Source organism: Ixodes scapularis, unplaced genomic scaffold, assembly GCF_016920785.2.
Source record: "Ixodes scapularis isolate PalLabHiFi unplaced genomic scaffold, ASM1692078v2 PGA_scaffold3__209_contigs__length_174095766, whole genome shotgun sequence".
NCBI lineage: Eukaryota > Metazoa > Arthropoda > Arachnida > Ixodida > Ixodidae > Ixodes > Ixodes scapularis.
Window position 1 is genome coordinate 100,924,152 of NW_024609868.1, and position 14,163 is coordinate 100,938,314.

General features: G+C 42.2%; 1 protein-coding gene across 1 annotated transcript in view; it reads right to left on the reverse strand.

The window, feature by feature from the left end:
• Positions 1 to 1,228: 1,228 nt before the first annotated feature.
• Positions 1,229 to 14,163, reverse strand: part of LOC120836131 (sodium-dependent multivitamin transporter-like) — a 45,458-nt gene continuing 32,523 nt past the window's right edge. Inside the window, exons 5-7 of the mRNA XM_042293030.1 lie at positions 13,014 to 13,117; positions 3,360 to 3,454; positions 1,229 to 1,439 (exon numbers count right to left, since the gene is read on the reverse strand). Of these exons, the coding sequence (XP_042148964.1) occupies positions 1,272 to 1,439; positions 3,360 to 3,454; positions 13,014 to 13,117 (367 nt within the window). The 3' untranslated portion in view covers positions 1,229 to 1,271. The remainder of the gene's footprint in view (positions 1,440 to 3,359; positions 3,455 to 13,013; positions 13,118 to 14,163) is intronic.

A 14,163-nucleotide genomic window follows, 5' to 3' on the forward strand; every position in this document is an offset into this window, starting at 1 on the left:
TTCATTTTCAGTAGTTCAAAGTTATCTTACATCCTGTACAGATGCTTGGAGTACTACTTAGGATAGTTAGCTCGTGCCTATAATTATTTTACAAAAAATAGCATTTCAAATTATAACCCACTCACATTACACGCCAGAATCTAGTGCTTTATTTACGCAACTTTGCATTCTTTGATTCTGAGCAATAAAACACAAAATTTCGAGGATATTCAATAGAATTGTAACCGATCACAACCCTTTCCAATAACGATACTTATAAAATGTGGACGTTTACTTAGAGCTTATTTATCCGGTAATTTTAATAATCTCCCATGTCATAACACATATAGAGAACGTTATACAAAATTCTGCGGTACAAAAACATGGAAAGACAGAGAAAATCGTGAGGGTGCAGGCGAGCTGGTAAATATTAACCATGTTGAATTAACCTGAGACTGGGGTAGAGAAGTAACATCAAAACGTAGAAGGGACAGAAAATAGACAGGACGACGTCTTATTTTCTGTCCCTTCTACGTTTTGATGTTTCTTCTCTACTCCAGTCTCAGGTTAATTCAACATGGTTAATGGAAAGACATGCCTACTAATCTTCGATGTTCACATAATGTTAGTCAACCCCTAACACACTACCATTTTATTTTTTTTTTAAATCACCTTTACCCTCATAACCATTCTATTGGTTTGATAAAATTAGTGTTGATCCTATGATGGTTAGATGTATTGTATATTTTTCTTTTGTTTTGTAGAATTTTCTTTAGTCTATTCTTAACCTGCGTTAATCATACTATGTCTCACATCTCTTATTTTTAAGGAACCCAAACTGGCCAACTGCCTAGGAATCAATCTGGTTTTTCAATAAAATATAATGAATCTCACTGATAATAAACGAATTGAATTGAGGCCATGGGAAAAAAAGCATTCATCCGTATCAAGGATAAACCTTCAAGCCACTACTCTTAACATTGTGATGCAGCCTTATATTACGACGAAAAATTAGTACGATACAGAGAATTGCATTACTTTCGTATCTTTAAGGCCTACACAGTACAAAACTTATGAAGATTTATATTTCTAATCAGCTAACAATTGGACACAACACTTTTGCTTAACAATTTACTTTAACGATTTATTAAATGATCAGTACTTACAACATATGCGTTTTAGGAATTAACATAAATAGATATTATGATAAATACAAAGGTGCAATAAATATAAAAGTTAGTTTGACACTTCAGGCATGTATATACCTACGGCGTCATGGAAACTCTGAAGGCCTATGCAGAGGTCAGTGAAGAGGCATTTAGAAGGGCTGGTGTTTTGAGCAAAAGAGGACGGGCATAGTTTTGACGGCTATCGGACGGTGAGCCTGGTTCCTTCAGAGTTCTGTTTTCCGGAATGTTGTTTTCTCTATTGCAGCCGTTTTTCGGATTTTCATGCAATATCTGAAATTAAGAAAATTTCTGCGCATTAAGTTCAGCTCAGGTCGTACCTCTTTAGGAACTGGTAATTTTTCTTTCGATGACCGTAGCAGGAACGGAGGTAACAGGGCGGACGAAGACGAGTAGAAATTTACAGGATAATACATCCCTTCGTGATATGATGATACGGGTCAGCAAAAATCGTATCATCACAGATGATAATACGGGTCAGCAAAGCCAATCTAATGTCGTATAACTCTCACGTTATTCTCTGAAAAGAGTCTGCAGAGTGCGGGGCGTGTAGTAAGGTAATATTTTCACAAAGTTGGAGTGGCTGGGATGGCTTGTAGAGGCCGTTCCGGTTCATTTTAAGGTTAAGTGGAGCATAGCTTGTAACTACCGTATAAATAAGCTAAAATTATTTATATCTTCCAAAATCTTTCATTCCTGACGATTTTTTTTCGGTTTAAATTTTTTGCACATTACTATAGTTCATTTTCCTTGCCTTTCCATATGCATTAAAATGTCGGTTACGAGTTAGCGTCTTTCCCAAGGAACGCAGCACCACATTTCGCCTGAAAAGAGTCTGCAGAGCGCGCTGTCATTTGATGAAATGTTTAAAGACAACTTAGATTGCGTATTCCATGTCTATTGAAACCAATATTTGTCTGCATCCTGATGCATTGTTAACATCGTGGTATCTACAAAGATGGTGAAGCTTCTCCTACAGATTTTTAATTGAACTGTTGGGAGTCATTCGTTTTACAGAAGTTATCATCCCATCACTAGAAAAATCACTGTGCGTGAAATTTACAGTACATTCACCCGGTCTAGGTAATAAAGTATTTTTTTTATGCAAGCCTGTGCGATATTTTGGGTTTATGTTAGCATCCTTCAGCTTTATTTAAACGATATTACACCGTTTGTTAAAACTCCACGATAGACTCCTCGCCAGCGATCACATTGCCCGAAAAAGGTTATCACGAACGAGCATTTAGGTAGAGAATTCTTGTTTTTGAATAAAAAAGTCTGCATTTTATTCTAGGTATGCGATACCATTGCTCTCTAGATATTATTGGTATTCAATTATTTGTAAAAAAAAATATCTTTCACTGCTACTGTCATTTTTCAGCTTTCATATATTGTTCTACTTGCACTTAACTGTGCATAATGCATTATCACTTCAACGTTACCACCATTATCATGACTGCGGGACGCGTTCTCGTGTGTAAATACGCTACCTCTACGTTGTACATGATTACAATTGTTTTTCGAACAACACATTTTTCTCAGAGGGTCGTTTCGCAAAATAGAAATTGTAGCATATAACCAGGTTTACATATTGTCAGATTAATACATTGATTACTACACGACATCCGATGGATATTCATCAGTTACAATAAATGCACAATGTACTTTATGATCAGCAATTATTTTCCAAAATTTATATATACAGGACTCTTAATTTAAATACTCAGATAAAGCTTCTTTCCAAAACCCGTACAACGATTAGAGTTTGACATCGAGTGTGACCTCATGAGACGTCGAGCATGAACATTTTAAAACTGCCAATATGTTTGTTTGTTTTTCACACAGGATTGTGACACGCCGCCTCGCGGCGTCCAGTCGGCAACCCAAGCCCGGCTGTCGCCGATCGCACCTCCGGAAAGGGACTCCCATAAAAGAGATTTGGAAGTCATATGCGTTAAACAATCTAAAGATACCTGGGGACCTTCAGAAACTTCTTAGGAATATGCTTGGCTACCTGGGGATCATTTGACGGTCAGCGGAAATTTGTTACTTGTCGTCCTCTTTTCATGCGATAAGCCTCCTTTAGACCGCGGGATTCTCGATCGGGATTAGAACCCACTACATGGGTATCCGTAGTCCGGCCTCTTGCTCGGAGCCGCCAAGGTGGTGTGATTTACGTACAAATATACTTACTAAATCACTCTCAGTAATCAAGCGTAATCTGCGCCACAGACAAAGCGCTTGGTGGCTCGTTAGGAACAGGTGTGTGCGATAGTTGCGATGTTCTCCTGGAAACAAGAACATATATTTGAAATAAAGATATTCAGACAAGAGCATCGCACACTGAAATATGCGGCTCGTGTCCCCAGAATCTTAGCGATATTTAGCGAAATACGCTTCCTCCATGTGGTGCCATCCACCACGCGTGTCCCACTTAAAGGAACACTAAACTTCATAAAACCTTTTATTGTTTAAATGCCTAGATTAAACACGTATGTCGCAAAATACACTTTCGAAGAGCAAACATACTTCAGTCGAGCAGTTATCGTGACGAGGCTCAGGGGTCCTTCCATGTAAAACGTCAAAGACGTTGCGCTCGACCACCTTCGATTTCTAAAAAAAAAAAACAAAAAAAAAACAAAAAAAAAAAAACACGTTTTTTTGCTGCATTGTCCGTAGCCATGCCGTAAAATATTTTTTACGAAAAAAAATTTTTACGGCGTGAGCGCAGTTTTAACTTTTAGACCTAGCGTGAAACTAGGTATCCCTCGATAATTGATGAAAATCACCTTTTTTTATGAAACACCCAACATTATTTCTTCTTAATTCTGAACAGCTTTAAACTTGCAGTGTGGTTCGGCTTCCGCAGTTTTGTTTAATTTTAATATTTTTGGTATTTTATTTAAAAAAAAATATAATTGCTCCGGGGACTTCATTGAACATTTTACCGGCTGCCCCCTGCGGGTATGTAATCTATAAAAATATTTTAAACCGCTGAAATAAATATCTCGCAGTAAAAACAAAATCCTGAAGATGCCAAAAGTGCGTTCCCTATTGAAAGAAAAAAATACAGCAAGAAAATGACGCTGGGCAAGCTGGTTCGAGCTGGTCTACGTGGTAATCAAGCTGGTTCAAACTGGTTCGAGATGGAACTTATGCTGAGCAAGCTGCTACATGAGCTGGTTCGAGGTGGTACTGAAGCTCGTTCAAGCTTGTCAAGCTGGTTCGAGATGGTCAAGCTGGTTCAAGCTGGTTCGAGCTGGCACTGCAGCTGGGCAAGCTGGTACTTAAGCTGGTTCGAGCTAGTACTGAAACTGGTTCAAGCTTGTCAAGCTGGTTTGAGCTGGTGCTGAAGCTGGCCCAAACTGGTTCGAGCTTGTCAAGCTGGTCTTGCTGGAAGCGCGCACGCCAAGGTTGGCTAGAGGTTGTCGAGCTGGCATTGCCGGGAGCGCGTGCGCCAAGGTCCGCTTAGGCTGGGGCGAGGCCACGTCCTGTTCTTTGTCCTCTCGTTTTTGGTCGACGACCGGGCGCTTCAGGCGCGCTGAGAGCTTCCTTTGTGTGCGAGAAGAGAGAGAGAGAGAGAGACTGGTGGTATAAACGGAGAATTTGAGACACGTTTGGCTATCTTGGGCAGATTTTCTAAAGGATGGCTGTGTGCGCGTTGTTTGGAGACTACTTGAACGACGGTGCAAGCGAAGCGGCATTTGAGGAGACAACGACCGGCGGTCCGTTCAGCGCGGGAAGAAGTCGGACGCCCCGACTGGGGCGTCATTTCATGTCTTCGAACATGTGTGTGCTCGTGAATAACGGTGGTGCCGAGGAGTATCGCCAATGCCATTCAAGCCACACGGATTTCCTAGCCTCTGCCCACTATGCAAGAGGCCGCTTCGCCCCCGTTACTGGCGGGACCCAGGTTCGCTTCTCTCATCCGTGTAGTATTTTTTTATTGTTATTGCCTGCTTTTGGCGTGTGATTAGTATTTCTCGAGTTGAGAGATAAACAATATACTTTTAATAACATTTTTTTTTTTTGCACCGAGAACCACTGTCTGCGTCGGTTAGTACTGTGTCAGTGCCGAGGATGTGTAGCATCTGAGCTCATGTGAGCAGGCCGCGAGTACGAAAATAATAAATTAGATGCCGAGCTTGCGTTTCTGAAGAGTTTGGCTTGTTTATCCTGTGCATCAAGTTAAACCGGTTGAACTGGTGGGGAAGTCCACCGACTTAACCAGCATGCCAAACTGGGCGTGCTAGGGCAATAACTCAGCTTAAAGCTGGCACCAGATCAACCACCATGACCAGTATGACCATATCAACCAGAATGCCAAACTGGGCATGCTGTAGCAATAACCGAGCTTGAAGCTGGGACCAGCTTAAGCCGCTTTTTTTCGATAGGGATTTGACGCATCAACAGCCGTTTATTTCACCCTGAGGTGGTCCACGTAAAAATACAAAATATGGTGGGTTTAGAAGAACAATCGTTTGTCTTTTTATTCTGAAAGTTTAATCGAAGTAATTTTTGTTTAAAGCGAGAAAACGATTTTTGAAGTTGAACTTTCGCACCACAATCCGGCGTCACTTCTTAACGTCCCTTCGCCGCACAGCACGCTGCCGGCGACGATAGCTGACACGATTAGGTCCAAAGAAAGAACGAAGTTTACTGCCGCTTCCCCTTGTCCGTCTTTTGAGCTGCAAGGGAAGAAACGACGGGCATCGTGTTGATAATCGGAGGTGCCGTCAGTGCGTAGCAATAGCAGGCACGTTGTGCCCTTTGTATCCGAGGGCGGCTCCTCGTGCTCCGAAACGCGATGCCTAGTTGACGGGCGGCATCAGCAGACGTGGACTTCTCAATGCGTCAAGCGACGTGGACTTCTCCATAAATATATCTTACTTCTCCATGAGAAGTAAGATATATTTATAGAAAGGTGGAATAGTTTTGCCTATAGACCACATGGTATTTGGATGGCTAAGTAATAACCATCATGAATATTGGGTTTAGGCAATTTAAAAAAAAAAGGAATATATAAGAATTTTTGAATTTTTGATAGTTTTGCTACAAACTATCTCGTTGGTGCAGATGACTGTAAAAATTCTTATTGACAGCCCTGAAGGTATTCTGCACAAAAAAAAAAAAAAAGGTTTCAGGCCGTACAAATAAATATCATGCAGAAAAACGACTAAATTTGTGCAAAATTGCGTCTTGCCGTTTCATGAGCCGTCAATTTTGCCTTGACGTGGCCCGAAGAAAAATACAAAACGCGGTGACTTTTACAGGAGAGTTTATTGCCTTTTGTTCTTGAAAGTTTAAATAAAATAATTTTGTTTGTAAAGAGGAAAAAAAACATTTTGATGTTGAGCTCTTGCGCCGCAACCTGGCGTCGTTTCTTGCGCCTCTTCTCTGCACAGCACGCCACCGTCGAGCCTGGCAAAGCGTGCGACGGTGTCACACTTTGTGCACGCAGGTAGACAGCAGGACTTCGCGTTGACGGGTACATCGTGGTGGGAAGAAGCTTTATTTTCTCTCTTGTTGCTTTACAAATTTTCCTGTTTCGACTGTTTTGCGCGGCGGTGTCGTCCTGTGCTCTTCCACTGTCTTGATATCAGCAGATGCTTAGCGTTGCCGGGTTAGAGCATCCCCTACTAAGCTTGCTGTTTCTTACTTACAAACCGCAATCACTCTCTATTGTCAACGTCAGAATACTATTTATAACAGCAACACAAAAGCCCAGTGAACGGGCATTCTCAAACGACGAGGCGATGTGGTGTTACCGAATGCGCGCCATTGGAGGCTCACGCCTCGCTTGTGTCTAAATCGGCTTTGAAACGGCAAATTCTAGCGTCGGTGAATAGTTCTGCTTCAGTCTCGGCTTGTTTATTTGGCACATGAGCACACAACAAATCACTGAGAAAAAAAAATAGTTCTTCAAACAAAGAATGAAAGTTGTGAAACTTGGCTGTCCCCGATTGGGTCCTGTGGGACTCAGTGCGTATGAAAGGCAACAAAACAGTTGCGGTTCTGGAGGCAAAGAAATACGCCACACTTCAGGAATTTCACACTTGGTTTGCCCGCGCAACCTGAATTCCTGCACCTCATATGTGATTCAAGCCCTTGGTCCTCTAGAAAGTGTCCTGTCATGTCGTATCTGACATCATCTGTAGGAAGCGGAATGATTTTGCTCCTCTGCCGCACAGTGTGTGTAGTCTCTTCTTCATCGCTCTCCTCTTCCTGCTCTCTTGGTCTCTTGGATCCCCGCATTTCTGCTTGAATGAGTGAAATTGCAATGTTCATTTTGAAGTCCAGAATATCTAGCCTCTGCGGTTTTGGAACGTCAGCTCGTTCACACCCTCTCTTGTACTCGATCCAGCCGTTAACAACAGGCCATGTCTAAAAAGGGGGCAAAGACGCAGACAGTCCACTTCTTTGTCCGCAAAGAGATCCGATAGTAGAAGACAAACCTGACAATTAAATCAACCCCGCCCATGTACCTGGTGTACCTTGCAACTGCATCGGGTTGGTTCTCTTTTATCTTCTTTTCATCGTTTGACCACCTCTCGCAACTTCCTTCGGGCTCAGTGCCAAATGCAGTGGATAAGACCAACACAGATTTGTCGTCTTTCCACTTCACAATGCACATTTTGTCGTCACTTTGCACTTCACAGTGTGACTCACCGCGCTGCATTGACCGGTTCTACCGCATTGTCCCCGCAACGCCACGAGTACGGCGGGCCATCACTGTGCCGTTCATAAAGACATTTTTTTTTCAATGTAGTGTTTAGCTATCTTCAGGCCCGTGAAGCACCTGTCAGTGAACACGTGAGTCTCTCGGTCCCTCCTTAGTGTTCCCAGAAGCTTCTTGACGACACTTCCCCCAAGTCCAAACTCTCGCATGTCGTCATAAGACACTGTGCCCTTGCCAACATAGATGGAAAAGTCCAGAACCAAGCCATCTGGAGATCCCATAATACAATTTTTAAGGCCGACAGGGTTTGGCTTGGAAAGCACACACTGCCGCACGGGACATCTCCCTGAAAACGGAATCATCTGCTCATCGATTGATAGTTCACGAGATCAGGGCAGCTCCAAGCAGGCATTTCTGAACGAGTTCACGATAGGCTCTACTAGAAAGAGCCTGTTCTCTTCCTTTTCTTTTGTGGTTACCGACACGTTTTCAACAAAGTGAATGTTACTTCTCTGTTCAAAAAACCTGTTTCTTGGCATTGCTTGTGCAATTAGATCAGCACCTAGCGTTTAAGACCAGTAGAGCCGCACTCTTGGGAGCTTCAGTACACCCGTGGTGATGTGGATACCAACATACATCTTCAACTCCCTTGAATCCGTCTGAATTGACCTCCCTCCTTTTTCCTGAACGGAAGAGAGATTTTTCTGGTAGGCTAATTCCTCCCAGAGGTCCTCTTGAAAGTATCTAAGAAAATATTTCAATGGTGTGTCTGGCTCCTGGCGCGCCTGGCTGCTTGATACTTCATCCTCTTCTCTGACGGTAATGCCAGAAAATGATTTCCAAAATAAGAAGTGTGTTTAAGTGCACAGAGTTTCTTCTAGTTCACTTGATATACGCGTAGAAAGAATACTAAAAGATACATGAGCTTTGCTCTATCACCTTGGCGGAGTCAGTGCTGGTGGCTTTGGTCACTTTTATCGTCTTGGCTGTCGTCACTCTCATCACTCAGGCTCTGTATCACCACGGCCGTCCAAACCATTAGCAAGAGCATCAGTGTCCTCTGAGTCTGTAAGATCAGCGTCACTTTCCTGCAGAAGGGCATGAATTTCTTCGTCAGTCAGGTACGGTGCTGGAAGCAATAAAGTGGCACTTTGGACCCACAGTACCCAAATGGGGACATCAAATCTAAACAACGCTTAGCAGCAAATAACAACGCAACTTTCACACTAAACTATTTTCGTATAGTGTTCTGACCTTTCAAAAGGACTGCGACACTCTGTAAGTAACGTTCTAGTGCATATTGGTTGAGAAAAAACATATTACTCACCACGAGGACGACAGCGCGCGGTTTCCATGGAAGATGCCATCTTGGAACACGCTGTGCGGTACCTTGGCTCGACCAGTAGCGCCCTCTCATGGAGCGTGCAGAAAGTAGTGCTTGCGGAGGCGGGAAATTTGAATTTAAAGAGAAGACTCCCGTTTGGTGACCAACATCACGCGCTTGAACCACTGGCCCCGATTGGGGTCACCGGGACTGAGGAGGTTCCGCGGTATGCGTGACGGTAAGATTTCGCGACAATATTGTCGCGTTTCCCTTTTAGGAGAAGTCCACGTCAGCTGATGCCGCCCGTCGATTAGGCATCGCGTTTCGGAGTGTGAGGAGCCGCTTTTGGATACGAAGGGCACAAAGGGCCTGCCTGCTATGGCTACACACTGGCGGCACTTCCGATTTTAAAGACGATGCCCGCCACTTCTTCCCTTGCAGCTGAAAGGACGGACAAGGGGAAGCGGCAGTAAACTCTGCTATTTCTTTGGACCTAATCGTGTCAGCTATCGTCGCCGATGGCGTGCTGTGCGGCAAAGAGGCGTTAAGAAGCGACGCAGGGTTGTGGTGCGAGAGTTCAACTTCAGAAATTGTTTTCTTGCTTTAAACAAAAATTAATTTGATTAAACTTTCAGAATCAAAAGAAAATCGATTGTTCTTCCAAACCCAGTATATATTGTATTTTTACTTAGACCATCTCAGGGTGAAATAAACGGCTGTTTATGCGTCGAAACGCACTTTTGGCAACTTCATGATTTTTGTTTACTGGGAGACATTTAATTGCGTGGTATAAACATTTCTATAGATTATATACCTGCAGGTGAAACCGCCAAAAAAGTTATGTTGAGTCCCTGGAGCCATTAGATATTTTTTTAATAAAATAAGGAAAATGTTAAATTTTTCAAAAACCAATTGTGTAAAAAAAAAAAAATTAAACAAAACTGCGCAAGCCCCAACCACATTGCAAGTCGAAAGCCATGCAGATTTAAGAAAAAAATATTGTTCAGTGTTTCATAAAAATGCTGCTTCTTCATAAATTATAGAATGATACCTAGTTTCTCGCTATTTTTGAAAGTTAGAACTGCGCTCACGCCATCAAATTTCTTTTTCGTCAAGAATATTTTAGCGCATGACTACGGACAATGCAGAAAAAGGCCATGATTTTTTTTAGAAATCAGAGGTGGTCGAGCGTGACACCTGGGACATTTGACATGAAATGACCCTCATTTAAAACTTTTCCAAAACATGTTACCTCCTTCTGGACCAACCTCTTGTATACCTCACGAGGTAAACGAATCATCGGCCATTTGGAGGGATTTGATGCATCGGTTTCTCAACGTAAAGTACGAAGATTGTCTAAAGAGCATGGCCGAACATGATATATGCTGTGCGCTGTAAACGTTTCAAAAATAAGCTTAAAACAAAAAGACCATGACGTTACGATAGGGTACAGCAAATCAAGCAAAGCATATGTCTATTTGGCTTTGCGCTCATTGACGTCTTCGTGCATTTGCCCTCGCAGGATAAATCAATCACGCACACTGAATGCGTTCATTCTGATCCTGCGCATTTTCTGTGCCTGATTGTTGCATCCGCTGGTAGCGAAAACACCAAGATGGCGAGCGCCATGACGATGCACTTTTGGCATATCTTGCTTTGCTTTATCGAGTAGTAGTGTCGGCTGCGATCGGACTTGATGTAAAAACGAAATATGCGGAGCGTAAGTTCGTCTGCTCCTTGCACAGGAAGTGCAATGATGTCAGAACGCCGAGCTCTATAGGCCAATTATAAAAAAAGTAGTGGGTAGACCTCGAGGCATCTAACATTGAGGTCAGCCCACTATCCTTCGATTCAAAGCCAATCAGAACTCGGCGTCATTCTGACGTTACCAAAATCCCACGCGCAAGGAATCAGACGACTTGCTCTCCGAATATACCAACAGCGCCCGTCTGCTCACGAGAGGCGCCTGGCGGGTGAAACTGCATACAAATAGCGGCAGCGTTTGACACACACAGCCGAAATAGACGGACAAAAATATTTACTTTTTGTTCCGGGCCCCTCAAGTGTTTTAAGAGAGAATAAAAACTAGAAATCACGCAATGCACCTGAAAACGTCCTGGCAGCTTCTGACTAAAATACAGCCCACTAGTACTTAGTTGGAAGGGCGCGCCCGTCGTGACCATCTCTGCAGCCTAGAAACTTTTGTACTCCTATCTGTCATCGGTTGCGCCAGTCAGACGCCTAATTGAGCGCTGAGTGCAGGGGCAGTACTGCGGAAGCCACGGGCAGAAGAGAGGAAAATCTTTTTTTTTCCTCCGAATTAAACCGACGAGCTAATCTTCTAAGGGGAGAATGGCGGTGTGGAAGTACACACAGGAGGGTCCGGGTAAAAGGGCAGTTCCCCCTTTCCCTCTTCTCGACCTGCTAGCGTTGCGCTCTCACCTCTGTACCTTTAATAACGCTGCGCTCGTTTAGTAAAATAAAGCTTATGTGGCGGATTCGCGTTCTTATTGTTTTACTCTCTGCTCCGGTCAGTTCGCACAAATATTTTTTATAGCAAAATGCTTTATCTTCGACCACCTCTGCTCACAATCGTAGCCTGGTATGTTAAGAAAATGGTTCATGCGGTACCTTAAAAAACGATAACTTTGATAAAAGCACGCTTCGGAATTTATCCTAGCTGTGAGAATTTTAAGCTCCGCGGTTGCGAACCGCTTTTAGATTCGACGAAGTTTGTTTAAGAAGCGAATGAAAAGACGGAAGGAGAATTCGAATATTTCTTTCAAGAATGGGGTTAAAAGTATGTGCGTATGACGTATAATTTTCTGCAGGATAAGGAAATCTCTTATTTAGATGGCGTCATATAAAACTGTCGATGTGTTATCGGCAAATGGACTGTTATTAATATGGAGAATGACAGTGTTGTTAACTTATTTTTTTCACAATAAATTCAGTTTTAGGGGGGCCTTGTCCTTGCCGTGCATGTTTCATGTTTCGTTCGTGTTTCTGCGGTTTGCGCTTTTAACCTTTTAAATGGCATCAACCAACTTGACGCCTAGACCCAACCATTTTTTTCACTTCGCTTTGTTCAGAGCTACTGACGAGGTACAGGGGCATAGATCAATATACTGGCATCCCGGTTACCAGGCAAAAGTGACCCCTCCCTGGCTGCCACCATGTTGTACAATTCTAACCACCACAAACGTGATCGTGCCAAATCCTGAGAATTTTACCCAAAGAAAGCCAATATGTGTATTGCGATCGCTGTAAAAACATGATAAACTATTTTTTCAATACTATTAGCCCCAAAAATCAGTGCCCAACTCCGATAAAGAAAAAAAAAAAAAAAAGTGCAGCAGAGCGGTTGCCGGCATCTAGCGGAGGCATGGCGAAGCTGCCCGAGTTTTTGTCGGAAAATTTTTTTGTCGTCGGTACTTTCATTAATGTTCAATAAGCAATTATCTGTGCGCAGTACGTTTTTTTAAAATCTAGACGTAAAACTGTAACGACACACGCTTAGTGGTAAAAAAAAATGTACAACATGGCGGTGGCCGGGTGCGAGTCACTTTCAACTGCCGGTTTATCGCTTTAAGACTCTCTAACTCGTTGAGCGCTCCGTTTCAAATGGTACTGGAAGTCCTATTGGTGTAAACATGGAGAGATAAATGTGATGGCCACACCATATTACCACCATTGCCAGATATTCGATTCGGTTTAAAACGTACGTGCAACTCTCCTAGTAGAAAATCTTATGATCAGGTCTTAATATAATTTAGTTTTACTTGAGTGCTTGAGATGCATTTAACAAGTTTTGTTTATGTGCCGCAAAAGTATAATTTTTTACCTCCTATCCTGCTGAATATCAGTCCAAGTGCAATGGTGGCCAGAGTGGTGATCATTCCACTCCAGTAGGCTGAGAGACGATACAACCCAGCTGGTTCGAAATCTCTGTTCGAAAAAAAAAATGATTAGATAGGGTCCCGACGTACTCCCCTAGAAGTGATTAGCATTACTCCTACATATTATTTAATGAAACCTTTGTATGCGGCGTTGCCTAGCTGAACCTATTTGAAAATTAAAACAAAGCTTTGTATTTGGCGCCATGAGCAGAGAAAACAATTACAATAAAATTCATAAATAACATACAAAAACATAAATGTTCAAAGTTAGGCCGCCTCTCTTTGATAGGCTCATCATTAACTCTCGCTTTATTAATCTAAAATAATTTTATTGTTTAATCATGTTCATGAGTGTCATGAACATTTAGTTTTCAAGCAGATGAATAGCTTATCCCGTGAAATGTAATTTTACATCAAATGCGTACTCTGTAAAAAGGCTGGTTCGACAAATTTTCCTTTAAGCAATTTGGAGATCCACTCGCTGCAATCTACAGAGAAAGCTTGCAATATAACGAGTCTTAATCCTGCTTAGACATAAACAAAAGAAAACTATCGGCGCTCTGATACTGTGAATGACGTGAGCTCGAGAAAGCGTGTTTGCGTCGTGCTCAGTCTCAGAGCCCTCATATTTGACATCGATGCTTGGTGAGTGCGTTACGTCATGAGCAATTTTGTAGATTGGGTGACGTTTTATTTCTTATTATAAGCTCCCTGAAAGTGAATCCTAGTCTATGTTTTATAATAATGAAGGTAATATTTAGTGAAGAAGGTTTACATTTAAGCAACGCTTTCGTTGCTTTTTTGGGAGTACATGTCATCGGCCTACTAATTATATACAGTCAAGAAAGAAAAAAAGAAAAATTAACATAGAGATTGTACTGACTATATTTTTTTGGTTATCAACTAAAATTATCCGTATAATATGCCCATGTAAGAGGTTATCCTACAAAATGGTTTACTAAGTAAATTGGTCAACCATGTTTCATTTACAGCTCCCGGAATATGAAAAGTTCAAGTGCACATTTATTGTTTTTTGTTTTGTTTTGAACATTATAAAATGCATACCTATAAATGCCAAATTTCTCATTCGATTTT